The 27704-nt window shown below is 51.4% G+C and overlaps 1 protein-coding gene across 1 annotated transcript in view; it reads left to right on the top strand.

Annotated features, from left to right (window-relative positions):
* Positions 1–1677: 1677 nt before the first annotated feature.
* Positions 1678–27704, top strand: part of JAM3 (junctional adhesion molecule 3) — a 32058-nt gene continuing 6031 nt past the window's right edge. Inside the window, exons 1-3 of the mRNA XM_041413871.1 lie at positions 1678–1747; positions 26055–26120; positions 26895–27008. Coding sequence (XP_041269805.1) covers positions 1696–1747; positions 26055–26120; positions 26895–27008 — 232 coding nt within the window. The 5' untranslated portion in view covers positions 1678–1695. The remainder of the gene's footprint in view (positions 1748–26054; positions 26121–26894; positions 27009–27704) is intronic.

Here is a 27704-nt window from a genome sequence, read left to right as displayed (position 1 = left end):
TGGTTTACAGAGCAAAGGAGAGCTCTGGCTTTCATTCCAGCTGCTTGATCTTCAACAGCTTCTTAATTACATCCTCATCAGACTCTGCTGGCAGTGACGCAAGAGCCAGCATTAACACAGAACTCGCTCTATTCGGGGCCGCTGTCCCACGCTGATCATTTCTGTTGCTTTCTGTTAATCAAAGAAAAAGATCCTGGGGCACTTTTGAGGACCACACAGCAGCTCAGGATGCTCTCTGGGCAAAGCAAAATCACTAAATCAAACATTTGGCTGTGTCAGAAAGGATTTGGCCCAGCACTAGGGCTGGGGGAAGATGTCCCTGCCCATGGGGGTTGGAACTAAACGATCTTTAAGATCCCTCCCAACCCAAACCAGTCTGTGATTCTGTGACTCAGGAAGTTCCTCAAGAGCAGCATTCTCTGCCCAGCTGCTTGTTTATGTTTCTTGCTTACTTTTAAGTTGTTGAAAGTTTATAGTGAAATTCACAGACCAATGAGAGTTGGCTTTTCAGGGCAAACTCTCATAGAAATCCCTTACTAAGGGTTCTTGTTAAATACAAGAGGGAGACACTTTGAAACAAAACTTGGATGGGTTTTATAACCACAATATTGCTTTCAGGGCAAATTCTCAGAGAAATCTGTTATTAGGGGTTCTTGTTAAATATGAGGCAAACACTTTGAAACAAAACTTGGATAGGTTGTATAACCACAATGTTGCTAATATCCGGGCTCAAAAACATTAAAGTCCTCCCGGCGCCCTTCTCGGGGTGAGTTTCCTTCTCTCCACAGAGCTTGACCAGAGGTTGGGACCGGCCCCTCTATGCACCACGGGCAGGACCGGCCCCTCTCTCCTCCCGTCACGGCCCCACTGCCAGGATCGCCCCCTCTTCCCACCCGCGGGGGTCCCAAGAGCAGGATCACTGATTCTCCCCGCCGGCTGGGGGTTCCGCTAACGGGACCGACCCCTCTCCCCACTCGCCGGGGTCTCACTGCCGGGATCTCCATCTCTCCCATCCGGCGGGGGTCCCACGGGCAGGAACGGCCTCTCTTCTCACCATCCTGACATCTCAGTGCAGGCACCATCCCCTCTCCCCACCACGGGCAACCCCCTGCCGGGACCATCCCCTCTCCCCATTCAGGGGGTTCCCCTGCCGGGACCATCCCCTCTCCCCATCCATGGGCATCCCCTTGCTGGGACCATCCCCTCTTCCCATCCACGGGGGTTCTCCTGCCGGGACCATCCCCTCTCCCCATCCACGGGGGTTCTCCTGCCGGGACCATCCCCTCTTCCCATCCACGGGGTTCTCCTGCCGGGACCATCCCGTCTCCCCATCCACGGGCATCCCAGAGTTGGGACCATCCCCTCTCCCCATCCACGGGGGTTCTCCTGCCGGGACCATCCCCTCTCCCCATCCACGGGCATCCTCCTGCCGGGACCATCCCCTCTCCCCATCCACGGGCATCCTCCTGCCGGGACCATCCCCTCTTCCACGCGGCGTGCCCGGGGCGCGCCCTGCCCGTGGGCGCGGTGCGTGCCCCCTCCCCTCCCGTGCCGTGCCGTGCCGTGCCGTGCCGTGCCGGGCCCGCCCCCGGCCGGTGCCCCCGCGGAGCCGGGACCGGGCTGGCGGCACCCCCGCCCCCGGGCCGGCGCCGCCCGGGCAGTGCGCAGGCTCGGCTCCGCTCCGCACACCCCATCATGGCGCTGCGGCGGCCGGAGCTGCTCCGGCTCCTGCTCCTGCCCCTGCTCGGTGAGTACCGGCCGGAGCGCCCGCACCGCCCCGCGCCGGCCCCGACACCCGGGGAACGGGATGCGCTGCTCCCGTCCGGATCCCGGAGCCAGGGAGGGAGGAGGGATGCGGTGTCCCTGTCCCGATCCCGGAGTCGGGGAGGACGGGAGGAGGGATGCGGTGTCCCTGTCCCGGAGTTAGGGAGGAAGGGAGGAGGGATGCGGTGTCCCTGTCCGGGGAGGAAGGGAGGAGGGATGCGATGTCCCTGTCCCGATCCCGGAGTCAGGGAGGGAGGAGGGATGCAATGTCCCTGTCCCGGAGTCAAAGAGGGAGGAGGGATGCGGTGTCCCTGTCCGGGAATCGGGGAGGAAGGGAGGAGGGATGCGGTGCCCCGGTCCCGGAGTCAGGAAGGGAGGAAAGATGCGCTGCTCCCGTCCCCATCCCGGAGCCAGGGAGGGAGGAGGGATGCAGTGTCCCTGTCCCCATCCCGGAGAGAGAGAAGGAGGAGGGATGCGCCCCACTTGCGATCCCAGGGAAAGGGGGAGATGCGCTGTCCCGTCACCATCCCAGGGAAGGGCAGGGATGCGCTGCCCGTGCCCCTGCCCGTGCCCTGCCCTGCCCCTTCCCTGGCGGGATGCGCTGCCCCTGCCTGGCCCCGGGGAAGGGAGGGATGCGCTGGCCCGAGCGCGGGGGGATGCGGGCACAGCGTGGGAGCCGGCGGGATGGGGGACGGGCCGGCACACGGGTCCAGGGCCGGCCGGCAAGAAGGACCAGCCGGATGCTGCGGGGAGCGTGGGACACACACAGGACAGGGGGAAACATCCCAAAACCCAGCTCAGCAAGGAGCGGGTCCAGGGTGCCAGGAATGTGCAGGCTCGGCAGGCAGGCAGGGCGGACACTAGTGCCTATTCAAGACCAGGCACAGGCGCCTATTGTTCGGGGGGCCCCGCATGAATGTTTGCAGTTTTAATTGCAAAAACATTTGCTAATTCCGCTCAGGAATGAATTTGGGCTCATTTGTTGTCTGGCTATTAATAGCTGGGGGGATGAGGAGGGGGACAGCAGCCGGTGGGCTCGTGTTGTCCTCCCCCCCTCTGCCCAGATGGCAGGAGGAGAAGATGGGGTGGAGTGGGGTTAGGCTGACAACCAGCCTACAGCTGAGTACCAAAATACACAGGGCTGAGCGTGTACACACTCACCAGTCACTGTTTTGGGTCAACATTCAAGGATGTGAATGGAAATATTTCAAACAGTTTATCTAAGGACAGAAAACATTCCTCCAGTGACTCCAGAGAGCTTGCAGAGTCGCTTTGGGTCTCAAGTAAAGTGAGATTTGGGCAGTATTTTCCCAATCAGTCAGCGGAGGGGTGTGAAGATGACTCTGACACTCATCCCCAACAAGCAGGGGGTTGTCATGCGCTCCAGGATCTGGTGTTCTCTTGCTTTGCTGTGGTTTGGAGCAGAAACAGCTTCAGCAGGAGAAATCAGGAGTGCCTGATCCCAGAGCATCACATGGTCTGCCCAGTGCTAACTCTGGATTCAACTGCTCCCTTTGATTGGGAAAAACCACAAATGTAACACGACTTTCCCTGGCAGAGGGGCTGCAGGGTAGAAAGGTGCCCCATTTCCTTCTGTGTTATGTGAGCAGAGCCCAAGTGTCCTGCTGAATCTGGCCTAAAAGACAGGAGGAATGGAAACAAACTCAGATATTTCTGTGTTTCTTCAGACAGACAACAGTTGCTAGAAGCAGCCAAACCCCACTGGTTTCACACCTCTGCCTGAGAGCATTTACCTGGTGAGTGAACCCAGTGGTGCCAGGCTTTGCTTTCCATTAAATTTAAAGTCAGGGTGCCTCATACTGTTCTGATTTCTGGTAATGTTTGAATTTGGGGTCATAAGCCCAAAAGATTGAGAATGGTGGTTTTTTCCACCATGCCTGATTTGAGGTGCTGGGGGTACCCCACTAAAATAGGGTTATTGTGTCAGCAATACATAAAATTAGACACGCAGGGCTGGTGCTGGATAGTGGGATGGGAGTGTGACTGGAAGGATGTGTTTGTGCCAACTGATTAGTTGGGGGAGAAAGAAGAAAAGGCATGAAAAGAAGGAGACAAAGCTCCCAAGATGCTGAGATCCCAAGTCTGACCTGCTCTAGACTCTGAGGTGCTGCTTTGACCCCCAAGTGCTGCGAGCTGGGCTTGCCTCCTGCTGCGTGCTGCTGCCAGAACAACCCCTGCTCTTGATTGTGGCCTTAAAACATTGCCATGGAAGGGGAGCCAGTGAAGCATGGAGCGTTCTGAGCATTCCCAGCTCTAGGCACTGAAAGCCTCTAAAGATTCTGCACATCAGGGAAATGCCATGGCCATGATTAAAGCAGCGGAAGCTTTCGGCGGCTCTGATGGAGAGTGGGGCTCACGGCTGACATCACCTCTACCTCCAGCTCTCTCCTTGCCAGATTCCCCGTGGAAACAAATATTTGGATTTTAGAGGATTTCACGGGCTGGGCTGAGGGCAGAGCTGTGGAGACCCTCCCAAAACTCTCAAGTATTTCCTGTTGAAAATAGAACATGCTGACAGCGTATAGTCCTTAATGGGGAGATACAGGCAAGTCCCAGGCACATTTCAGTTTTAAAGCTCATTATATTCAAATCTCCTTTTGATTTAATTCTGAGGTCTTGGTAATAGGTTGGATTTCGCAAAAGGCTTTTTAAAATCTATGGAGTAGAAGTTCTCATTTCCTTTTTTTTTTTTTTTTTTTAATATATGAAGTCCATCTGTTCCAGCCACCAACAACTGTTCTGAGTCAGCTGTCAGTGCCAAAAACCACTCGGTGGAAATGTTGTTAGCTCCCTTGCAGTGATGATAAGTTGCTTGTTGGTATTTTCTGGTGGGAAGTATTTGTAGTATCGCTTTCTTTTCAACAGGCAGTAAAAAACCAGGACAAACGGCTTTGAGAGCCCTGCCAAAATCAGATGCTTAATAACATCTTCCAAAAAATTCCTAGGAAGGGCTTGGTGTTCCTTTTTGGGTAAGCAGGGTCTGGCATCGCCACCAAAGAGTGGCTGGATGCACATCTCCTTTACAGCTGTTGACAAAGAACGTGACACCAGCACATTCCCTCTTCCCCCGAATGCTTCTGAGAATTTCTTGGTTGCTGAAACATGAGGAGATCTAAAGAGTAAAAATGTGTTTGTTTTAGTCTGTGGACTGAGAGGTTGCTCTGCTGTGTGAGCTTGGGTTCTTTCAGTGTTTATTTTCCCTGTACAAGTTGAATTCTGGGTCTCTTGGCCTGCTGCTGTTGTTTTTCAATTATCTGTCCACACACGGAGGATTTGCACCAGGGACACGCTTGGAGTTGCCAAAAAATCACCTAAACAAGTAAATAAAGCAGAATGAGCTGCTGCATTTAGCTCCACCAACAAGGACAAAAGCTGTGGGTGGCCTCCTGCCAGTTTGCCCCTAACTTCAGCCATCTCCAAAGGGCACAGCAGTGATCAGCCCCCACTTGCTCCTGCTTTCCTTGCAGCTTGCTTGCATTATTAGTTAAGTTTCTCTTGCAAATTGGGCTGGCTGCTGGCTCATCCTCTGCCATGAGTGCTTGTGTGTTGAAGCAGAACTGGCCTCCCAGTTGTATATTTAGAGCTAATGCTTCACAGTTGATTGCATCAAGCCCCGATGATCCGGAGAAGGTTCGTGAACTCCTTACGGAGCCAGCCTGAAGTGGTGGGAGGGAGTTAGCAAAGGCAAAGATTTCCAGAGGCCAGCAGGATCCCGAGTCCTCAAGAGTCCTTGTCTGCACAACACGAGCTTGTGTTGCCAACATGCCCCTCAACAAGATAAAACCACTGCTCTGTGCAAAAAAAAAAAAAAAAAAGCCAGTGTCCTGCTTGGAAACTGCTGTTTGTGCAAAAGGAGATGAGTTCCAGATATAAAATTAATTAGGATAATTACATTCTCAATCTGGCTTCGCTATCGACGGGAATTTGATCTGCAGCGTCTCCTCCTGATTGATAAGGGCTGGTTGCCTTCCCTCAGAGCCCCCAGGGAGTATCATGTTTTTGTGAGACAGGATCAAACCCCAGCTGAACACTAAACATCACTCCTGGGAGGTGGAGGAGTTCAGGGCGTGTGCAACAAACCCCAGTCCCTCGCTGAGTCAGGACATGGCCTCAGAACCAGCTAATGGCTTTAATTGCACTAATGAATGTTCTGGACACGGCCTGAAATTTCCCCCAAAGGGCCTGGATTGCTGCTTGGGTGCAGTTCTGGCCACAGCTGTGCTTGGGGCAGAGGAAATACCTGCTGGGTCACAGCGCTCCAGCTCCCTGCTGGAAACCAGAGGTTTCACTTTTCAGAAGAATAAATAAAAACATAAAAATTGGACTTTTTTTTGGCTGGAAAGCTCAGGTCTTTGTTTGCTTGTGACCCTTCAGAGCACCAACAGGAATAACCTGAGGGGAGAGGTGTGGTTTGGAGAGTTTCAATTCTTTTTTTTTTTTTTTTTTTGTGGAGACTTAGCAAAATAAATCTGGGGAACAGGACAGCAAGGAGTTCATGGAGTCCATTCCTGACCTTCACCAAAATGAATCTGGGGACAGAACAGTGAGGAGTTCATGGAGTCTGTTATTTGGGTTTCACCAAAACAAATCTGTGGGGAACAGAACAGTGAGGAGTTCATGGAGTCCATTTATTGGGTTTCACCAAAACAAATCTGTGGGGAACAGAACAGTGAGGAGTTCATGGAGTCCATTTATTGGGTTTCACCAAAACAAATCTGTGGGGAACAGAACAGTGAGGAGTTCATGGAGTCCATTTATTGGGTTTCACCAAAACAAATCTGTGGGGAACAGAACAGTGAGGAGTTCATGGAGTCCATTCTTGGCCTTCACCAGAACACTGTTCTCAGGGATTATCAACCCCTCACAAGCTCCTACTTCTCATTTCAGGGGTCAGGCAGCCTCTTTGGGGATAAACACTGAGGGAGGTGTATTTTAAATGTGTTTTCTGCTCAGGCACAGCCAGCTGAGGTCCTGCTATCACTTTGGTGGCCTTGCTGCCACTTGAAGGAAGCTTTGTGTCACTCCTGGGCAGGACTTCAGCTGTCCAGCACAGGGAGGGCAGCACCAAGACAGCTGCAAATGGAGCTAGAGTCCTGTTCTTCAGAGCAACATCCCCAGCCAGGCCTTCAAATGTCTTAGGAAAAAAACCCCAGTGTGTAAAAAGTGAGGTGTGGAGAGGGAGCTGCTCTGCAGTTCCTCAGTGTCTTGTCAAAGGTGCTTCTCTGCTGTGTTGGGATTGGAGGGAATTGCTTTAGGTGCATGTTCCAAACCAGGGAACAGACAGAGACAAAAAGAGCAGCAGAGGCAGGAGCAAAATTTATAAATGAGAATTGACCAAAAAAGAAGAGCCCCAAAAAAAAAAAAAAAAACAAAACCAAACCCAAACCAAAACGAAAAAAAAAAAAAAAAAACCCAAAACAAACAAACAAACAAACAAGAACACAAAAAACCCTCCAAAAAAACCCCAAAAAACCCCCCAAAAAAACCCCAAAAAACCCCCCAAAAAAACCCCAAAAAACCCCCCAAAAAAACCCCAAAAAACCCCCCAAAAAAACCCCAAAAAACCCCCCAAAAAAACCCCAAAAAAAGAAAAAAAAATTTCAAAACCAAAAAAACAAAAAAAATAAACCTCCAAGCAACAAACATTTCAGAAATTTCTCCAGCTCCTGAGAGCACAGTTGGGTTGGATTCCCATGAACTCACCTGTAAAATGCTGTCAGATGAGAGTCCAGTCAGCTCTGGGCTGGCATTGGCTAATCAGAGAGAAACGAAGGCACATACGTGTTGTAACCTGACAGCCCACAGGTACTTCAGATAAGCTCCAAAAATTAATGGGAATTGTTCTGTCATGCAAGAATTGCTTGTCAGTATAAATAATCCCAGGTTCTGGGCTCTGTGGTGCCCCTTGTGGGCTGGAGCACAGGGCTTAGGACTCAGTTACAAGGGGAAATGAAGGTTTTTTCAGAGCACCAATAGATGAAGTCAATGAAATTAAATTGTGTTCAGATAATGCTTAAGGTTTTCTCTTTTTTTTTTTTTTTTTTTTTTTTTTTTTTTTAAAGTCATAAATCCTAGGGATTTCAGAGTTAAAGCCAGAACATGCTGGAACCTACTCCCTTCAATGTACCTGATTATTACAACACAAATGTGAGATCAGCAGGTTTTTTAAGAGTCCTCTTAATTCGTTTGGGCACAGCTGGCTCATTTGAAGACACTGAGCTTTAAAACTGCAGCATGCCAGGGACTTACTCTATCTTTGGCATGAGGCTAAAAAGCAGCAGTGGACAATGTTCAGCAGTATTTTAAGATTTTTAATCACACTATTAAAAATATATTTCGGTGGCCTAGGTAAGATTTTCTGCTGAGCTGGAGAAATCCACTGAAATCTAAGGGGATTTTGTTCCTATTACTAGGCTGGGTTTCTAATGCCTGTGACCTCCTCTGAAAATCCCTGCCTTAATAAACTTTGGGCAATTTCTTATATAAGTGGCCAGTATTTGACTGAGAGGACATAAATCAGGACACCTTTAGGCTCTGTTTTGAAGGGTGGGAGTAAAATACTTCTAAAATTTCAGGTGTGTTGAAAGCGCCCGACTTCCCTGCTCTCTGCCCTTGAGACATCTAATTAAGTTGCCATTTTTGACACTCCTGCCTGGTGTATCTCAAGATGTGCAGCCATGAGGTCCTTCAGTGCTTGCTGAAGGAGCCCATGAAAATCCCACGTATCCAAAGGAAGTCAGGAGTTGTGTTTCATTAGTGACATGGAATAAGGCTGGCAAGCAAGGTCATGGAGGAGAGCTCTTTTGAGAGCCAGGCTTACCTTTCAACAGGGAAGCAGAGCTCTGCACAGCAGTCCTGCTTTTTATTCCCAGTGGAAAGGTTCCTGCCACTTTTCATCCCTTCAGGGTGGCTGTGTGTTCTCTCAGGCCTGGAGTGGAGGTGGCTGCACAGCAGAGAACTTAATGATTTTGTCTGTGTGTAAATGGACAAGATCTTTCAGCCCCAAAATCACCCGTGGAGACAGCATTTATTGTTTTGCCAGGATGCTATCCTTGGAAAACAGAGGTTTGATGGATGTTGCTGCTGTTACCCGCGTTACAGAACAGCTTCTGTTCATGGCTCTTTGCTGGGGGCTGACAAAAAAAAAAAAATGAGAAAGAAAAAGCAAAAACTCACTGGAAGCCCCCCAAAAGATTAATTCATGGTGCTGTCAGGCTGCCATAAAGATGAGGAGCGTTCCTGGGAGTATGGGATGATAACTGGCTGTGTGAATGGTGGTGCTGGAAAGAGCCCCTGTGTCCACAGCAGCTTTTCCCAAGTACCCCAGGGTCCATTAAGGAGATTGCTGCCTGCTAATGGACTTCCTCCTGAGGCTCTGGCTGCTGACACTCTCCTGAATGATTTCCGGCAGCTCACACAGCAGGGAAGGTGTTGCAAAGTCCTGCAGCTCTTGCTGCTCCTGTAAAAAAGCTTTTATCCCCTCAAAGGGAACTTAATCAACAGCTATTTTTAATACACACTTAAATCTTTGCTTTAATCTTTTTCTTCAGTATTGATCTTCAGCAAAAGCTTGCAGATAAATATTTCTTTATGCCCACCACGTTGTTTGGGGCTGGTTATTTTTAGAGCCTGGAAAACATCCGCTCTCTGCTAGGGAGGTCCTGGGCGTCTTGGAAAGGGAAGTCCCAGCTCTGTGCTCTAGCCAGGTCTATCCCAGCCTGTGGGAGCCTTTGGAAGAAGTTGTTGAGGTGTTTAGGTACCAGCAGAGTGGAAGGAGTAATGCACCCCTATTAGTGTGATTGCTCCGTGCTTTGCTGTTGGGACTGGGACTGGAGCCATGGGACAGGTTGGCTTCACCCACCACGGATCTCCTTGCTGATCTAGAGGCTCCTACACAGCGCAGGAGGTGCTGGTTTCCCTCCCTCTTTGCTTTTGGCTGCTCTGCTGAGGTTGCAGGTAGTGGATGTGGATGGGGCTGCTCTGATTTCCCAGCGAGGCGATGCCTTATCTCCTTTGGAGCTGATGGAGTTGCCTTTGAACTGGCAGAGTGCCTTGCAATCGCCTACTGAGCCTCGTGGGCTCTCCCTCAAGCAGAACTGGCTGTTTGAGTTGGTAAACATCCTTCTGGAGCTGGTGTTTTCCCTTCATTTTGGCCAGTTTTCAGCATCCCATAAATCTCAGGGCAGCGTGGAGCTCTGCCTGCTGGAGCTGCCTTGCTGGAGAGGAGCTTACACCAGGTACCAGCCCCTCTCTGCTGCCATCAGAAATGCTCTGGAGGGCCTGGCCAGCACTCAGCTGTCCTCTCCCACACAGCAGGGCGAGATGAGCCCTTTGAAGTCTGTGCTGGGGCTGGCAGCAGCTCCCCAGGCACGCCGGTGCCCCCCTCTCCCACTGCCAACTGCTCCTCGGCTTCTCCAGGCCAACAGCTGAGCTGCCACCAGGGCTGGTCATCCTGCAGGGCTGGGGCTTTGCCAGGGGCACAGGGGACTCCAGATTCCAGTTTATTCCTGAGCACAGGAGGATTTGGGGGCTCTTTGCCCACGTCCCAAGGCGTGCTCATCGCCCACCAGCATCCTGCTGCTGGTCCACAATAGGGATTGTTCTCCCTGCCTGGGCAGGCTCCTGCTGTTCTGCTGCAGGCTCCTTCATCCTCCTCTTTCTGCAAATATTTGGAACAGATCATTTTTGGCTGTTTTGACAGTTTGACTCAGCTATTAAATGACAAAAGCAAGCTGGAGCCAGGTTCACTGTGGTTACAAGCAGCTCTACAAAGAGGGGAGCTGAGGGTCAAATTCAGACACGGGGCTGTGTGGGAGAGGTCCTGGCCTCGAGGCTTGGTCCTGGAGCAGGGCTGGATGCAGCAGCTCTGCCTGCAGCGTGCAAGGGCATCCCTAACCTTTGCTGGCTGTGATACTGCACATTCCCAAGCAGAGTGTGGTTTTGGAGTGACAAATATGCCATCATTCTGGCTGCTTCCATATTTCCCAGGAGCTTTTCAATTCCTGGCTCATCCTTGGTCACTTCTGAGGCACACATGCTGTAAGTCCCACATCTGTGACTCAGCTCCACGTTCTGGACATGAAGCAAAGACTCTCTTGGCTATCAAGGCTTCTCTCTTTCCTCCCTCCTGAGTTTCCTCTTGGTATTTGTGCCTCTCATTGAGAAGCAGTAGCTCCTTCAAAGACATGCAAGGAAGCCCATTTGCAGAATTTACAGCTGCTTCCCCAAGCTTGAGTGTCCTGCTCTTTTAGAGCAAGCTTTTAAGCGTGTTCTTAAGTGGGAAGATAAGTGGTGTTAGGATCCTTTCATCTTCTGGCTCAGAGCAGGCTGGAGATAGCTGATAAGGGGATGACAGCAAGGAAGATGCATAGGCACCTTTGGATTTAATTCCTACTTTGCAAGACAGTCTTTAAAGCACATCTTGGGTGGGAAGAGAGGCTGGTAAAATAAAGCTGGGCCTTCCCTTCTCAGCATATGTCTTTTCCTCAAGTCTCTGAGGCAGATTCTCTGTGTGTGCCAGCAGACTGAGCCGGGTTCTCCATTTCTGAGCCCTCCTTCTGCTGCTGACATTCGAGGGACTTGGCTGGGGTTGTCTCTAGACACTGTTTCGGCTGGTGATTTCATTTGCACATTTCTTTTTAAATTTTTTTTTCCCCCTGCAGCAGTCCTTTGCCCATTTGGGCTGCGCTTTACGCAGCGCCGCGCTCGCAGCCTCGCACGTGATGGGCTGAGCTGCATTCCTGTGCCAGGGGCTGCCAGACAGCACCCTCAGCCTCACAGGGCTGGGGGGCTCCAGACCCCTCCTGAACAGACTCTGCATTCAGCTCCAGAATTCCTGCCTTAGCCCCTCGTCTGCTGGCTGGAACAGGTGGCAAGCACATGCCTGTGGGGGTCTGTGCTGGGGGTGGTCTTCAGGGTCAGCTGCGTGCAGCCCACATTCCTGACACATCCCCCTGCCTCACCTTCTGGCCCAGCTGGCCCTGGGCCACCCAGCCCAGAGGTTGCTGGCCACGTCCACTTGTGGAGAACAAACCACTACAAAGTGGGGTGTCTGTGGGCCAAACCTGCCCCAGCCTGCTGCCTGCTCCTCGGGGGGAATGGGGGAAAAGGGGAAGAAGGTGCCGGATGCTCCCCAGCGCCTCAGGGCTCACACCCCGTGTGTCCCACGTCCTGGGGATGGCACCTGTGCAGCTCCAGAGGCTGTTCCACAGCAGCACGTTGCACAGGCTCTGCTGGGAGCATGGAGCTGGCGAGCTCCCAGCCGTGCCAGACCTAGAACAGAGGTGAAAGTGGAGCTGTTTGAGCCGGGGAGTTCCTTGGCAGGGCTTTGGCACTGTTTGCAGGCGAGCACGATCCAGAGGAGGCAGTGCCTCGTGCCCTGGGAAGCCCAGATCCAGGTGCTGCTGTTGATTTTCCTGTTGTGTTATCAGGGGTTTCTGCTCCCAGCTCTCTGCGTGGTGCCAAGTCTCTCCAGACGAGGCTACAAACCTTCCCACAGCAAGCCCCGTGTCCCTGCCCCTCAGGCTCTCTCTGGGGAGCTGCTGCAGCTGGGCAGGGCTGGCTCTGCCACCCTGGACTTGCATCCCAGCCCCAAGTGTGAGCAGCGGCTGCAGCTCCCTCTGGGATCAGCCCCCGGTGCCTCTGCACCTCGCTGTTACTCAGCACTTTTCCCTGACAGGGAATTAAGTAGGATTTCTAGGTCATTGTGGGGCTGTCAGGAGGAATCGTCTCCTGCAGACCTCATTATCAAGGCTCTTTCTGCAATGCCAGACTTCAGAACAATTGCAGCCTGGTTCCCTAAACACTGACTAATGAGACAGAGCTGTTAGCAGCAGTTTGCTAAATAAAGGCTGCTTCTGCCTGAGACAGAATAAAGCCAGACGGGATTTTCTTAGCTGTCTCTCACGCAGAAGGTATTTCAAAGGACCCTGATTAAAATAATGAGATAGATGTTGCGCTCGTGGTGGCTGCGTGGGGTCAGTGCTCGATGTCAGTGCCAGGTGCTTCCCTACAGCAGGGACTTTAACTTGTGCTCAAGAAACCTGAAATTCTCTCCTTGGTTTCAGGGTATCCTGAGCCTCTCCCTGAGCTCCTGTGCCTTTGTCCTGCTGTGAGCTCCCGTGTCTTTGTCCTGAGCTGGTGCTGACCTCCCTTTCCTTGGGTGTCACAGGAAGATATTCTGTGATCCCCAGCTTGCAGCCAAGCTTGCCCAGCATTCACATGGCTTGGGAAGGCAGCTGAGCAGAAGGGACAAGTGTGACAAGTGTGTGGCAGCTTTTGAGAGGAGCTGGGGGGTTGCAGCCTGCCCAGAGGAGACAGGTGAGATCTCAGCTTGTATCTGGGCTGAGCAGAAGGGAAGCAGCCCCCACCTGGCTAGTGTTAAGCCAGGTGACTTTTGTTGATGTGTCTGTAATGAGATTTTTCATCCTCCCTCTCCTCCTGTTGTCAGAAGGGCCTGGATTAAAGATAAACTCTGGAGCATGATGGGATGAGCCTTGCCTCTGGCTGGAGCAGGTACAGGAGGGCTGGGGAGTATTCCCTGGCCAGTTTTGTTTGAAGAGGTGCTTTGATGTGGCAGTGGGAGTCCATGGAAGGTAAACGGTGTCTAGACAGGTTTTTCTCACTCTCTGTTGTTATCTCTGAAGCAGCAGGAATGGTGCCAAACAGGCTCCAGAGGCAGAACTGTTTCTAGAAAGATGGAAGATGGTTCTTCAGGAGAATCCAGGACAGCTCTCGCCAGACCCTGGCTGAACCTCTTGCAGGTGGAACCTGGATCACTTAATTGCAGGTAGATGCTCCTAAGAGTGAGGAAGAGAGGTCCAGGAGGTGGCCAGTGTGTTCCCAGTGAGCTGGCAGGGCAGAGAGGTCCAGGAGAACTCCATGAGCAGTGCTGTGGCTGGCAGGTTGGGAATCCAGGGTGATCCAGTCGATTCTGGCAGCAGCAGGGTGCTGAGGGAAGGCTCCCTTGGTCTGGCTAGCTGGAGGGAGGCAGGACTTGCCCAGCAGAGCTGGGTGCCCAGTGACCGCTGCAGTGGTGGTCAGTGGCTGTGGGAGGGAAGGGGAAGGCATCCTGGGATCTGGAGAGACTCGTGGCTGGCTGGCAGGCGCTGCTCTCAGTGCTGTCTCTGATATGCCATCTCCCCAGGCTGTTTGGGAGGGGAAGTGGAGACTGGATTCAAATGCCTATTGTCTGTCCTTCAGCTGGGAGCAGAGCCAGGAGAGAGAGAGAGGTGCTGGCAGCATCTGATCCAGGGGCAGATGCGAGGGGAAGCACACTCATCCATGAAACGCTGGCACTGGGATTTTCAAAGGAGCCTCAAAGGTTAAGTGCCATGTGCTGGAATGTGTACACGAAGGTCAGGAGAGAAATCTGGGGCTCCTGGGATTCCTGCAGGGCTGGGGGAAGCTTTTTGTGGGCAGCTCTTGCCACAGGGACAAGGCCCTGTGGAGCATCTGTGTGCTGGGCTCCTGCTGCCCTGGGCCCCAGTTGTTTCAGCGTGGCCATGAGGAGGGCAGAGCCACTCTGTGCCAGGTTTGGTGTCACCTGGGAAGCCTCAGAGCAGCACAGGTGAGCTCAGCCTGGCTCCCCTCTCCTGCTGCTGCCAGGTTCTGTGAGCTGAGCATTTCCCAACCCTGCCTGTCCTCTTCCCCTGCCAGAGCAGGGCTCAAACACAGGTTTTGAGCAGAGCTGGAAACTTGGCACCGAGGCTGGAGCAGCCAAGAGCCCAGCTTGCTCCTCTGTGTCAGGGCTGGCTTCTGTGCTGCTGTGGGGAGTGCAAATATGTTCCCAATCTGTTTGCTTCGCTGACATGGCTCCAAGACACACAGGGAACAGACACACTGACCAAGAAGGGGCCATTGTTACAGGGACCTTCCTGACTGTGCCTCTGCTGTGCTTCTTCCCCAGCATCCACAGAGCTCAATCCTCCTGGGTCCCCAGCCTGAGCTGCACATTAGCCCAGACAAGGCAGGGGTTTGCTCCTGCTTTACTCAATTTGTCCACCCGTGTGCCCTGATCTGGCCCTTTGATTTCTGTGCTGATCTCTGGCAGGCAGGTATTAAATCAAGCTGTAGATAAAAGCGCTTCCAAGCGTTGCCTCCCTGAGAAGCAGCCCAGACATCCAGTGACACATTGCTAATTGCAGCCAGGCAGACAGATAGCAGTGCTGGAGGCTGAGCAGCCAGGAGCCAGGGGCTGATGGGCTGATGGGCAGGTTGGGGTTTTGGCCAAGGAAGAATGAAGGCCCTAAGAAAAGCAGAGAAGAGGAAGGGAGTTACCTCATTTATTTTCAGCAGGGTTGTCCTCTGAGAGGTATTTCCTTAAGCTTTATACAGTCCGAATTTAGTTGCAACTTTTATGAACAATAAAGACTTCCATGGTTTCCCTCGGAGGAACTGGAATGAATCCAAATGGATTTTAGTCCTGAGAAGCAGATCCTGTTATTAATGTCAGCCTAATAATTTCTTTCGATCTCCTTCCCACCTTTTTTGCCATTCATGCTGCTAAAGCCTCCAGGCAAGTTACCAAGTCCAGTCTACCCCTTGTAGCTGTTTCTGACTTTAGGGCCTCCCTGGCTTTTTGAGGGCATTTAATATCCCTGCCCCAGGCTGGGGTGGGCACTGTGCCATGCCTCAGGAGAGAGCTGGCAGTGTGACACACGAAGCCCAGAGGTGGCAGGGCAGTGGCACAGGGCTGAGCTGAGCCAGGGGCCAGCACGTGCTGCTGGGCCCGTGTCTCCCTGGGAAAAGGGCCTCTGACCAGCGCTCCGCTGGGAGCACTCGGCTGAGAAAATTCTCTGCTAAAAATAGCAGCAGATGATGTTTAAGGAGAAAAACAAGGCAGGGTCTGGGAGAAGTCGGCTCCCAGATATGTGGCTAATTCAACTCCCCCAGGACAAGTAATCTTTTAACCCCTCTGTGCCAAGGCTCGTTTCTGCTCTGTTAAACAGACTTGCCCTGGTCAGGAATCCAGGCTGCGATGAGCCAGGATGGGTTTTGTCCTCTTTGCTCTGACACAGCATTACTCCCTTCCCTCTCCCCCTGCTCATTTATGCTGGCATTTTCCTAATAGCTCTGTGTGTCACGCTTTTCATCTTTATCTGTCTGTGACTTCACTTGGGCTCCCTTTAATTCCCCGGTGCACTTCCTAAGAAAATAATCTCCCCTGAACCCTGCGGCGCTTCTCCCCGCACAGGTTGGCAGCCTGTGCTTGCTCAGGCTGATGTTAACTGTTAAAGGGAAGTCTTTTCAGATCTGCTCCTGTGATCCAGGGCTGCCCCTAAAATCACATCTCTGGGCTCGCACACAGCTCGCTGAGTGCCTTTCCCACCTTGTGGGGCTGCGTCCTTTGTTCTGACAGATTCGCTGCAAGGCTTCAAAGCTGCCTGGTGGAGGCTGGCCCCAGCTCTCCCGCCTGGAATGACGGCAGTGGGATCTCTGCGAGCTCTTGGTGTGCTCACAGGCAGCTGGGGATGTTCCCCGGGTGCCTGCAGCAGGCTCCTGCAGCGTTCATTTGTGCGCGTTTCGCGCGGCGCGTTAGCGACACAATTGCGGTTTGTACCCGGGGCTAGAATTACACAGACACAGAAAAAAAAAAAAAGGCAGAAATTACACTGTAAAATTGGAGGAACTGTTCTTAAAACGAGAGCTGCTTTCAGTCTTGTCATAAATGATTTCTCTGTGTGCTTGCTCACGCCCTCTCCTGTTCCCTTCTCCAGCCTACTCCTGGCTCTTGGCTCGGATGACTGCTGCTCTCTTCCCGACTCCCATTTTCCACAGGAAGATGACATGGTTGGTCTCCAATAAGCAGAACCTCAGATCCGTGTTTTGCTGGTCAAGCTCTAGGCTGGAGGAGAAGGGAGGATCAGGAGATTAGAGTCACAGACAGAGGAATAGAGGATTATAGGCTAAACCCTGCAAGTCTCTGTATTGATGGCTGGGACACAGCCAGACACTAAGGAGCACTGCAAAGCCTGGTGCTGATAGCATATCCGCTTATTTCCTGTCTTTGCATTGCAGGCAGCTTCTGAGATGTGTGTCCTCATCAAAAGCCAGGGTCAGGCAGGTACCCAGCATCCCAGCTCCCAGGGAAGTCAAATACCTGCTGAGATCAAGTCTGTGCCTCGGCTGGCGCTCAGCCTGGAAAACGTCACCGTGGCTTCTGAGATCCTCAGCAATCCTTGAGTCAAATTCCCACACGAGCCAAAAATAAAGGAACTTGCCCCTTTTCCCGCTGCAGTTCATTCCCTCTCCCTGACACTGGCCATAGGTCCCTGTCACATCACTGACCCCACTCTGCCCTGGATTTCATCCCTCAGCATCTGTCCGCTGCCAGGAGAGTCCTGCTGGGAGGAAGGGAGAGGACAGCAGGAACACCATTGCCCCTGGCTTTTGTGGTAGTTATCTGCTGGCTCCCTCCCACTTTGCACTAATTTGGTACCAGCATCTGCCACTTTGGGGAGGAAGGGGACTTGCTGAAGTGAGAAATAACGTAGGATGTGCCTGCATGGCAGTTCCTAGGGCTGGCTGAGGAAACAATGGAAGGCAAGTGGGAATAGGCAGGAAGGGTTGGTTTCAAATCTGCCCTGTGTGAAAGTTCCCACTGCTCTCCAGTGCTCACCATCTCTGTTCCTGGGATTTGCTGCTGCAAGGCATTCTCATCTGGCAAACAGGTCACAGAGTGGCATATCCACTGCTGCTTGAGATAGTGTGTGCCTTTGCTCTTCCTGGGATTTCCATTCCTCACTTTTTTCCTCCAGTGAACTGGAACTGTACATCCTTACTGGGTACAGGGGATGCTGAACGTGGAGGGACTGAGGCTCAGCTGAGGAATGTACAGCACTTGGGCAGGTGGAAATGATGAGGGGAGACTGCCCAGGAGAACCTCATCTTTCTCGGGGTGCCAGGGGCCTGGCCAGCTGCATCCCTGGGATTTTCATGCCCTAAACAGAGGTGGGGATGAGCTGCCCTCCTGGGATGCCCTCATCCCCATTTTATTTCCCTGGTGTTGGCTATGAGCCAGCCCAGTCTGAAGGTGCAATTAGGCTGCTCATTTGTTAATGAAAATGTTAAGACCAGCACGGAGCACATCCTGGCTGGTTCCATGCATTCCTGGCTAAGTGATCTGGGATTTCTCCTCTTTTTTTGCCAAAACCTTGGTGCAGCTGTAAGGAGAAGCTCTGCTGCCTCAGAACCACACAGCAAGGTCACCTGGCCCTGTTTTTCCCTCCTGGAGACTCAACCCAACACTGGAAGCCCAAAGCATCTGTGTGAGGGGCTTCACCCCAGAGGTCACCAGCAAGGCAAAGAAGTGGTCTGGGCAGGACTTAATCCCCTGGCAGAATCTCCATGCCCTATTCCCTGTTGCTCACACAAGGGAAATAAGACTTTCAGTTCAGCCTCAGGTTTGTTGGGAAGGAAGAAGCAGTTCAGGAATGCAGGGGATGGTAATAACAGCTCTCCTGTTCACGTTTCCTTTCTGTTCCCCCTCCACTACCCTTCATCCCTGATATTGAGGGAAAAATTCCAACTCTTTCCATCTTCTCTCTGAGCTGAAGTTGGCCTGAAGTATGTTCCAGAAGGAGATGCAATCTGACATGCTGGAAGCTCTCGAGCCCTTGCTGCTTCCATCCTAATCTCTTTAAGTATTGGGTATTAGTCATCCACACAAATATTGCTTCCTCCCCGACTCGCACGTACAGCCAGTCCTCTCCAGGAGAGGAGCCAGAACACAGGGGATGAGCTTGGCAAAACAGGAGAGCTAGGCCCAGATTAAGATGTTGGGCAAGGTTCATACAGCCACATCTGCAGGGTATTAAATGTAGTATAAATGTCCATCTCCTCCTTGCTGGCAGCAGCATGAGGGTCCCTTTGTGGGGCTGGTACCTCCAGCCAGCTCTGTTGGGACAGAGGAAACCCATTTTAATAAAATGGGGTCATTTCTGTGAAGGTGCTGATCTGCAGGACTTTAACATCTCATCTCTGCCCACGCTGCAATGCCACAGCAAGCAAAGGTTGTGAAACTCTGAGCTGCAGGAGCCCTGATCAGATGGTGGTTTGAGACAGTCTGTCTGCAGCTGCACCCCAGTGTGATGAAACCAGGCTGGGGGAAACCATCAGAAAGTTCTGTGTGGTCTTCCCAGGAAACACCTATGCTTCCCTGCCTGCCTGGGAGACAGGAGGAATGTTTGGCTGCAGAAGGAGCTGCTTTGCTTTTGACATAAGAGGGTTCCATATCTCCTTTTGACCTGTTCCACTCCTCAGGGTGGGTGTGCTTTGCTGTCTGGTCAGGAGGTAGAACAGTAAATCCTCCTGTCCAAAAGGGAAAAAAAAAAAAAGAAAAAGTAAAATAAGGAAGAAAAGAAGCAGGAGGAAAGAAAAAACTAAAAAAGAAAAAGAAAAGGAAGAAAAAAGCCTGTGTGCATGGCCTGGGTGCTAATGAGCCCTCTCTGCAGCAAATGCAGTCAGGTCTTTAAGGTCCCAGTTTAAGTCAGGAGATTTAAATCAGGAGATTTAAACAGGTTAAGATTTTGTTCCAGAACTGCACGTACCCTGTTTGAAGTCAGGCATCTCCTCACCTTCTGTACTGGTGAGGAGGAAGAAAGTGAATTAAGGGCAAAATCCCAAGTTCTTACGCCTCCAGATGGATGCAAATACCCAGTGGTGTTCCACACAGCTCCATCCTGTGGGCTCCTGCTGCTGCTGGGACCACCAGAGACCCCCTCACCATCAGCATTTCACAAGAGAGTGCCATGAGTGAGCTCCCTAAGAGAGGAGGAGAGCAAAGCCCAGAGCCACATGGATGCCAAGACTGCTCTGTAAGGCTGCATTTGCCTCCTCTGGGTTAATTCTGCCTCGTGCTCCCGGCCCAGGAGGGCACATCTCTGTTGGGAGGTGTCTGTCGAGAGCTGACACCCTTTTAGCTGAGCAGTAAAAGCCATGCATCTTAAAATAAGGCATGCTGGTTTATGATAGCTGGTAAAAATAAAGCCTTTCTCGCAGAAGCAGCTATAACAGCACAGAGGATTTACGACTGAGTGGGTTTTTTCCAGGGTGGGCTGGTCACAGTCTGGTGATGGCCTTTTTATAACTGTTATCAGCTCCCACACAGACCAGGTCCATCTGTTACTTAATTTGAACGGAGACACTCCTAAGCTTTTGTTCACTAATCTCTCGCTGCACATTGACATTGTTCTCCAGCAGGGCAGCCCACCCCAGAGTCAAGGCTGGGCTCAGGGAGGTGCCATGGAAAAATGGAATAAAAAAAGGCATGTGGCTCGCTTGGGTCACTGGGCAAACACGGCCCATCACCTGCCTGCTGCCTCCTATCAGCCCCAAGGGGCTTTCAGCCTGAAACTTAGGGGCCAGAGCAAACACAGCACCAGCTCCTTGGGCTGGAGGAAAGGAGTGGAAGTTAAGACTGAGTGCTACAAAACATTTATTCACCCTTTACAAATCCGGTCTTTATCTGTCACAAGTACATTTGCTGTTCCTGAAGTTCCACACAAAGACATTTGGACAAAGAAAGCCCAAAAAACTTCACCAAACACTGCCTAAGGCACTCTGGTGTCTCATTGCTGTGCCACGCTGTGCTGTCTGTCCTGCACCACCTGGCACAAGTCTGATTGTGGAATTGCAGAGACGCGCTGGGAATAGAGAAGAGGGGGGATAAAGAGCCTGCAGCACTGGGAGACAAAAGGATGGATATTTCCAGGCAGATGGTCAGAGGCTCCTGAAAGGGCTTATGGTGATTTCCTCAAAATAAGCTGAGGGCAGGAATGCAGCCTCCCCTCTCCTGTCTCACCCAGTCCAGCTCTGCGTGGCTCCCTCTGCTCTTCCTCTGGAGGTTTCTCACACATTTCCCACTCAGCTTCCTCCCTGCTGCACCCCCCCTTGAGAGGCAGGGTCAGCCCTGGGGTCAGCCTGGCTGCCCTTCCCAGCTCCCCTGGGCTGCTCTGTGCCTGGGCTCTGCTGTCCTTGTCACCTCTGCTCCTGGCACCAAGGATGGCTGGATGGATGGACGGATGGATGGATGGATGGATGGAGGGGTGATGGATGGATGGATGGAGGGATGATGGATGGATGGATGGATGGATGAGGAATGGATGGATGGATGGATGAGGAATGGATGGATGGATGGATGAGGAATGGATGGATGGATGGATGAGGAATGGATGGATGGATGGATGAGGAATGGATGGATGGATGGATGAGGAATGGATGGATGGATGGATGAGGAATGGATGGATGGATGGATGAGGAATGGATGGATGGATGGATGAGGAATGGATGGATGGATGGATGAGGAATGGATGGATGGATGGATGAGGAATGGATGGATGGATGGATGAGGAATGGATGGATGGATGGATGAGGAATGGATGGATGGATGGATGAGGAATGGATGGATGGATGGATGAGGAATGGATGGATGGATGGATGAGGAATGGATGGATGGATGGATGAGGAATGGATGGATGGATGGATGAGGAATGGATGGATGGATGGATGAGGAATGGATGGATGGATGGATGAGGAATGGATGGATGGATGGATGAGGAATGGATGGATGGATGGATGAGGAATGGATGGATGGATGGATGAGGAATGGATGGATGGATGGATGAGGAATGGATGGATGGATGGATGAGGAATGGATGGATGGATGGATGAGGAATGGATGGATGGATGGATGAGGAATGGATGGATGGATGGATGAGGAATGGATGGATGGATGGATGAGGAATGGATGGATGGATGGATGAGGAATGGATGGATGGATGGATGAGGAATGGATGGATGGATGGATGAGGAATGGATGGATGGATGGATGAGGAATGGATGGATGGATGGATGAGGAATGGATGGATGGATGGATGAGGAATGGATGGATGGATGGATGAGGAATGGATGGATGGATGGATGAGGAATGGATGGATGGATGGATGAGGAATGGATGGATGGATGGATGAGGAATGGATGGATGGATGGATGAGGAATGGATGGATGGATGGATGAGGAATGGATGGATGGATGGATGAGGAATGGATGGATGGATGGATGAGGAATGGATGGATGGATGGATGGCTGGATGGATGGATGGATGCATGCTCCAGGGACACCTCCAGACGGGCAGCCCTGAGGCTGCTGACACGCAGAGGGCTCAGCTCACATGTTTAACACCCCACAAGGTATCACTCACTCCTGCTGCACCGAGTACCCACCCAGAAAGCAGAGGTGCTTAACAAGGCGTGTGGTTTATTGCAGCATTCCCACATGGCTTAGGCATGCTTTGAATTGCAAATCCAACAAGGGCTTAATGATGATGGACACCTCGAGCAAGGAATATTTTTGTTGCTTTGGTGGGCAGGTGTTTAAATGCAGCTGCGTGGTTTTGTACTGCCTGTGCCTGACAGTGCATTAACTAAAATTACTGTATCAGATAACATCGAGCGAGGCTGCAGCTCAGGATGCTGGCAGCAACTTCTCCCAAACTCTCTCCTGGTCATCCTCTCACTTTCCCTATAACACAATACCTCACCTCCTCTTCAAATTTCTGCCTAGAGCTTTCAAGCAGACATCAGGATGGAAGGAGATGGAAGGTCAGGCTTGGCTTTGAAAAGTAAAAAGGAGATTTAACGCACAGAGTCGCCTATAAAGCTGCTTTTTTTTTCTTCAGTATAGCATTTTAAAATGATTCAGATACCATGAGTCACAGTAACAAGCATGGGCTGGATCTCTTTAGCTGGAAAAAAAAAAAAAAAAAGAAGTAGTGCCATAAGAATATGCCATAGACTTCAGTGCCTTGTCCTGGATTCTATTTTGGAGAACTGATGACATTTGGGATTCAACCATATGTCTGGCTGAGTCTGCAGCACACAGGGAGCTGGTAGGTGCTCAGAGGGGTAGAACATACAGATCTGGTAGGATTTGGGATTTTGCAGCCTATGGAGACCTGGTAGGAATGGGGAGCTGCAGCACATTTGGTTCTGGTGGGAATTTAGGGGTGTGGAACATAAGGCTGTGGTGGGTGCCTGTGCTGTGGCACACATGGAGAGGGAATGCAATTCCAGCTGTTCTCCAAACCCTGGGTGCTGGGGCCTTTGAAGTGAGATTTACATAACACAAACCCTTTGCTGCTTGTTTGTGCTGGGCTGGAAGGAGCCTAAAGCAACACCTTTTAGAAGATTATTAAGCACTAATGATGATTTAACACAAAACAAACAAACAACTCTTGCCAGCAGAGCAAGGTTCTAGAAAGGCATTCCTCTCTTGCTGTACAGTCTGTATGGTCAGCTCAGGTTTTTGTTTTGCTTTGCTGTCACCTTCTTTTAATTTAGAACATGCTACTTGCAGTATTCTGCCACACAGAGAGGAATAAATCTGCCTTAGCAGTGATTTAAGCAGCCACATTGATCTCTGCCCACAGTCAATACATGTAATAATGTCAGAACCTCTCACACAGTCTCCAAGGACTCTGCTTCTGTCTAAAATTTGTTGTCATCCTGCTTTGTGCCTGAGGGACAGACCTGAATCTCTTGTGTTTAGTGGGTGAGAAAAAGCCTGCTGTGAGCAGTTTCTGAGGAATGAGATGGGGCTGGAGTCTGATGGAGTCCCACTGTCCTGGAGTGAGTATTTCTAGAGCCACAACTCCCTCAGAGCTACACAGCTCTGTGGTTTTGTTGTCCCCACCTTCAGCTGCACAGATTTTCTAACGACAGCAGATGTAGGACTGTTGCCACGTCTATTTGATGGGACAGCATTTTTTAAGAAAAAGATATTGTGCAAGCAAGAATCTGTAACAAAACTAAAACTGGTCCAGAGCAGGAGGCCAGCCAGCATCCCCTCAGATCAGCTGAGTGCTCAGGCCTGGGCTCTCAATTACATTCTTGGTTCCAGAAGCAGCAATCTCACAGCAGAGGGACTCGGGTGCTGTGTTTCACTGTTGCTGGCATCATGTCTGAAGATTCCAAAAGGATTTTCCCAAAATTGTGCCTTGTCTTCTGGGGATTAGCAGCTTCCCATGCTCTGGGGGTTGCTGGGGTCAGTGGAATCTGTTCATGCTCCCGAGGGTGGGAGCCCCACACAGAACACCTGGAGGATCAGGGGACTTTTTACAAGAGCACGTAGTGTCAGGACAAGGGAAATGGATTCCAGCTGACAGAACAGATTGGATGTTAGGGCAAATTCCTCTCTGGGAGGGTGGGCAGGCCCTGGCACAGGGTGCCCAGAGCAGCTGTGGCTGCCCCTGGATCCCTGGCAGTGCCCAAGGCCAGGTGGAGCACCCTGGGATAGTGGAAGATGTCCCTGCCCATGGCAGGGGTGGGACTGGAGGGTCTTTAAGGTCCCTTCCAACCCAAATCAATCCATGATTCCCTGATGAACAAAGGGAAGGGAAAGCACTGGCATTGCCTGGCACAATTCCCTGCTTTCAGGGGGTAGGTAAAAAAAAGTCGTAAAAGTCATAAAAGCAGCAACTTTTATGACTTTAATGGACTCTGCTTCAAAACAGACTTGCAAAAATTACTGCTTAGACCAGCTCCTGCCTGGAGAGAACCAAAGTCCTGAGCTCTGTCAGCTCAGTTCAGTATTGGATTTCTCCCAAATGCTGCACGACCATCTCCAGTGCAGAAGGGGGAAGGGTGGAAAAGTCCTGCTAGGAGCAGTTTTGGCTGGGCCAGCTATTAGTTAGCATCAGCTGGTAGCTTTTGTGTGAGAAACAATGATTTTGGACACAAAGGCAGCTTTCTAAACCCTGCCAAACTCCAGCTCTCCCTGGTGGTCTTTGGGGTACCAGCACCGGGGCTCCCAGGAAAGTGTCAGCATTTAAAAAATGAGGGACAGGAACCAGCAGGGAACATTTCTGCATTGCTGGAAGGGTTTTAGGTGTTGAAGGCCGTCAAGCTTTCAGTGGGAGTGACTTTGCAGCTCTTGGGTATTCCTCAGGCTGCTGCCTTGCCACTCCACCAGAGGGATGTTGTCCCTGCACTGTCAATCTCTGCCCAAAAGCTTTCCCCCCTGAAAGCCAGCACAGGAATTTCCAGCTGTGTCATCATGCTGGAGATCATTTCTTTCTCCACATCTCCCTTCAGCTGTCTTTTCTGCTTTCTATCCATGTTTGTTATGGCTTTTTACTCTTAACCTTCAGCTACATCCCACATCCCTGAGGCAGTGTTTGCCATCATTTTTAAGCTGCTGTTTGATCAATGCCCAGCGAGCTCAGTGGGCATCTCCCTTGGATTTCCACAAACTTCTGATGGGATTTGTCACAGCAGAGCTGCTCATGTGACCAGGGCAGGCCCCTGCAGCTGATGATTTTGGCACTGATCGTAGCACGGAGCCTCCTCCTGGGAGGGCTCTGGAGCCTGGTTTGGTGGCACCACGGTGTGCCCGAGAGAAGGAGAGCAGAACACCCAGCTCCAGAGTATCCTGTCTGCTTCACTCTCCTCTGCCAGGGAGCTCCCTGCTTGTTTCCCTCTCCCTCTGGAGAGTTGCTGGTGAATTGGGCACCCAGCAGAGCATGACTGCTGCTGCCTGCTCTGGTGGAGTGCACAGCAGAAGGGACACAGAAGGCAGATTTTCCAAACTAAAGTAACATGCAGAAGAGGGAAGATGACTGGATTAATTTGGAAGGCTTTGGTGCTCAGAGCAGGAAGGAGCAAGCAGGTTTGTGTTGTAAGGAGCCTCACAGCGTTCCATGGCTGAGCCTTCTCCCCAGTGTGGGTCTGGCTGGGGCTCTACCCAAAGAGCTGAGCTGTTTTCTCCTGAATCACATTTCTTTTGTGATTTACTGCCTCACATTTTACATTACCACACTTGCAGTACTTGCCAATGTAATCAGCATTTGCTAGAGGCCAGGCCTGGCCCATTCCATCTCCCAGGAACTGACCAGATCTCTGGAGTCTGCTCTGCTTCCTGTCTTCTGACCATCAAGTTAATTTTCAAAACAAAACTTTCACTGTGCATTAGCACATTTCCTTTCCTATCTAAATAAGCACAAGGAAATGGCTCGTGCTGGCACTGTCTTTGTGCCATTATGTTAATCCTCCTCTTTAATTGCTACTTCTAACAATTATATTTTCCTGTATTTACACCACAGCTCCTAAATAAACTCAGTCCTGCTGGAGCTGTGCTGGTAGGCAGGAAGAGGTTTTGTCTGGGGAAGTCAGTCCTCAGAGCTGGCCAGGATGATTTCTCAGCAGGCAGCCTGTTCCTAGCTGGGTGACTTATGAGCTGTGCTATTTCTTATTACCTTCTGTTTGTTTTTCCAGGCTGCAGACTCTTGGCTGTGGAGCTGACATCCAGCAACACCAAGCCCGTGGTGCAGGAATTCCAAAGTGAGTGCTGCCTGTGCTGCATCAGGCCAAACAATGCAGGGAAATTTGGCTTATTGTCCACTGGTTCCTTAGCATTACGAGAGCCTGGGATTCAGAGGCGTGCCTGAGAATGTGTCTGTATCTCCCTGTTTTAAATGGTTTATTGAGGTCCTCTGCAAGCCACTGGCATTGCAAAGTCTCTGCCTAAGTGCTTTTTTGAACTGGGTCCCAAAAGAAGCAAAATAATGCAATTAATACACAGAGAGAGAAATTTATATTTTCTCTTGGCCCTCCTACAGACGTGCACTGGGAAGGCTCCTCTCACCCTGCTGGGCTGCCCAGCTCTGCAGGGGAGATGGGATGCCAGGGCCAGCTGCAAAGGGGACATGGTTGGCTGGGTTTGTCCCCAGGAGCTGCTGTCCCAGCCCATCCCCAGGCACTGCCCAGGGAGATGCTGCACCCCTGGCTCACGTGTGGCTCTGCTCAGCAGCAGGACAGGCCTGTGGACTCACTCTGACTAAAGGTTTTGTTTGCCATAAGCCCCAGCCTGTGGGGAACAGGGTGTTCATTTCTCTCCATAGCTGATATCTCCTGGACTATTATTTTTGCTGGCCAAAATCCATCTTCCAATAGCTCCTGGAACCCAGCAGCGTTTCTGTTTTTGAGGCAGATGAAAGAGAAGGCTCTGCTTTGTGGGCAGCATCTCCTAATAAAACACTGAGTGAGAGTGCTCAAAGCAGAGCAAAAACACAGCTGCTTCCTATTAATCTGGATTGCCTCCATTTCTCCTGCTAGGTGTTGAGCTGTCCTGCATCATTAAATCCACGGTGACGCCAGATCCCAGAATCGAGTGGAAGAAAATCCGAGATGGAGAAACCTCTTACGTGTTTTTTGAGAATAAAATGCAGGGTATGAAGATTCCTTGTTCTCAGATTTCCAAAACAGGTTTCAGAAACAGCACAATGGGGAACAAACAAGCCTGTGAAAGGCAGCAGCTCTGGCTGGCTGCTACTTTCTCCTGGAACAGAGCTCGGCAGTTGAAGGGCAGGATGGAGAGGGAGCAGGATGTTTTTCTCTCCCTGCCTCATTACTGACAGGTCACAGTAGGGAGCCACAGGGAGCTGGAGCAAGATCCTGCCTAGGAGGTATTTTTTGGGTAAGAAAGGAATGATGCAGCTTCCCTTCTGTGGGTCCCATGGTCACTGGGTGTCTGAGCTCTCAGCACCAGGCACTGACCCCTCCAGGCTTTCCACAGAACATCTGAGGGCTCCACCTGCACCCCAGCAGGGATCTGTGTCCAGCTGCCAGTGCTCTCTGCTGAGGCTGCACAGGGATTTGCAGCATCCTGGGAGCATTAGAAGCAGCCTCTCCTGCTTGATAGGAGAACTCCAGTGCCAGGAGGGCTTGACTCCATCTGGAATTACTCCAGCACTTCAGATGGGACCGAGAGCCACATCCAAATGAATCTTCCAAAGGAGGCAAGGCCTGAGGCTGTCTTGGAAGATTTTGCCACAGTTTTTGAGGTTTGGAGTGATGCTTTCCAGTTCATCCTCTTACATGGTTGGCAGCTTTGGTTTCCTTCGGGGTTTTCAAGCATCGAGTTCC

The sequence above is a fragment of the Onychostruthus taczanowskii genome, unplaced genomic scaffold, assembly GCF_017590055.1.
Source record: "Onychostruthus taczanowskii isolate IOZ18803 unplaced genomic scaffold, ASM1759005v1 scaffold43, whole genome shotgun sequence".
Taxonomy (NCBI): Eukaryota; Metazoa; Chordata; class Aves; order Passeriformes; family Passeridae; genus Onychostruthus; species Onychostruthus taczanowskii.
This window is presented reverse-complemented; position numbering and strand designations above follow the sequence as displayed.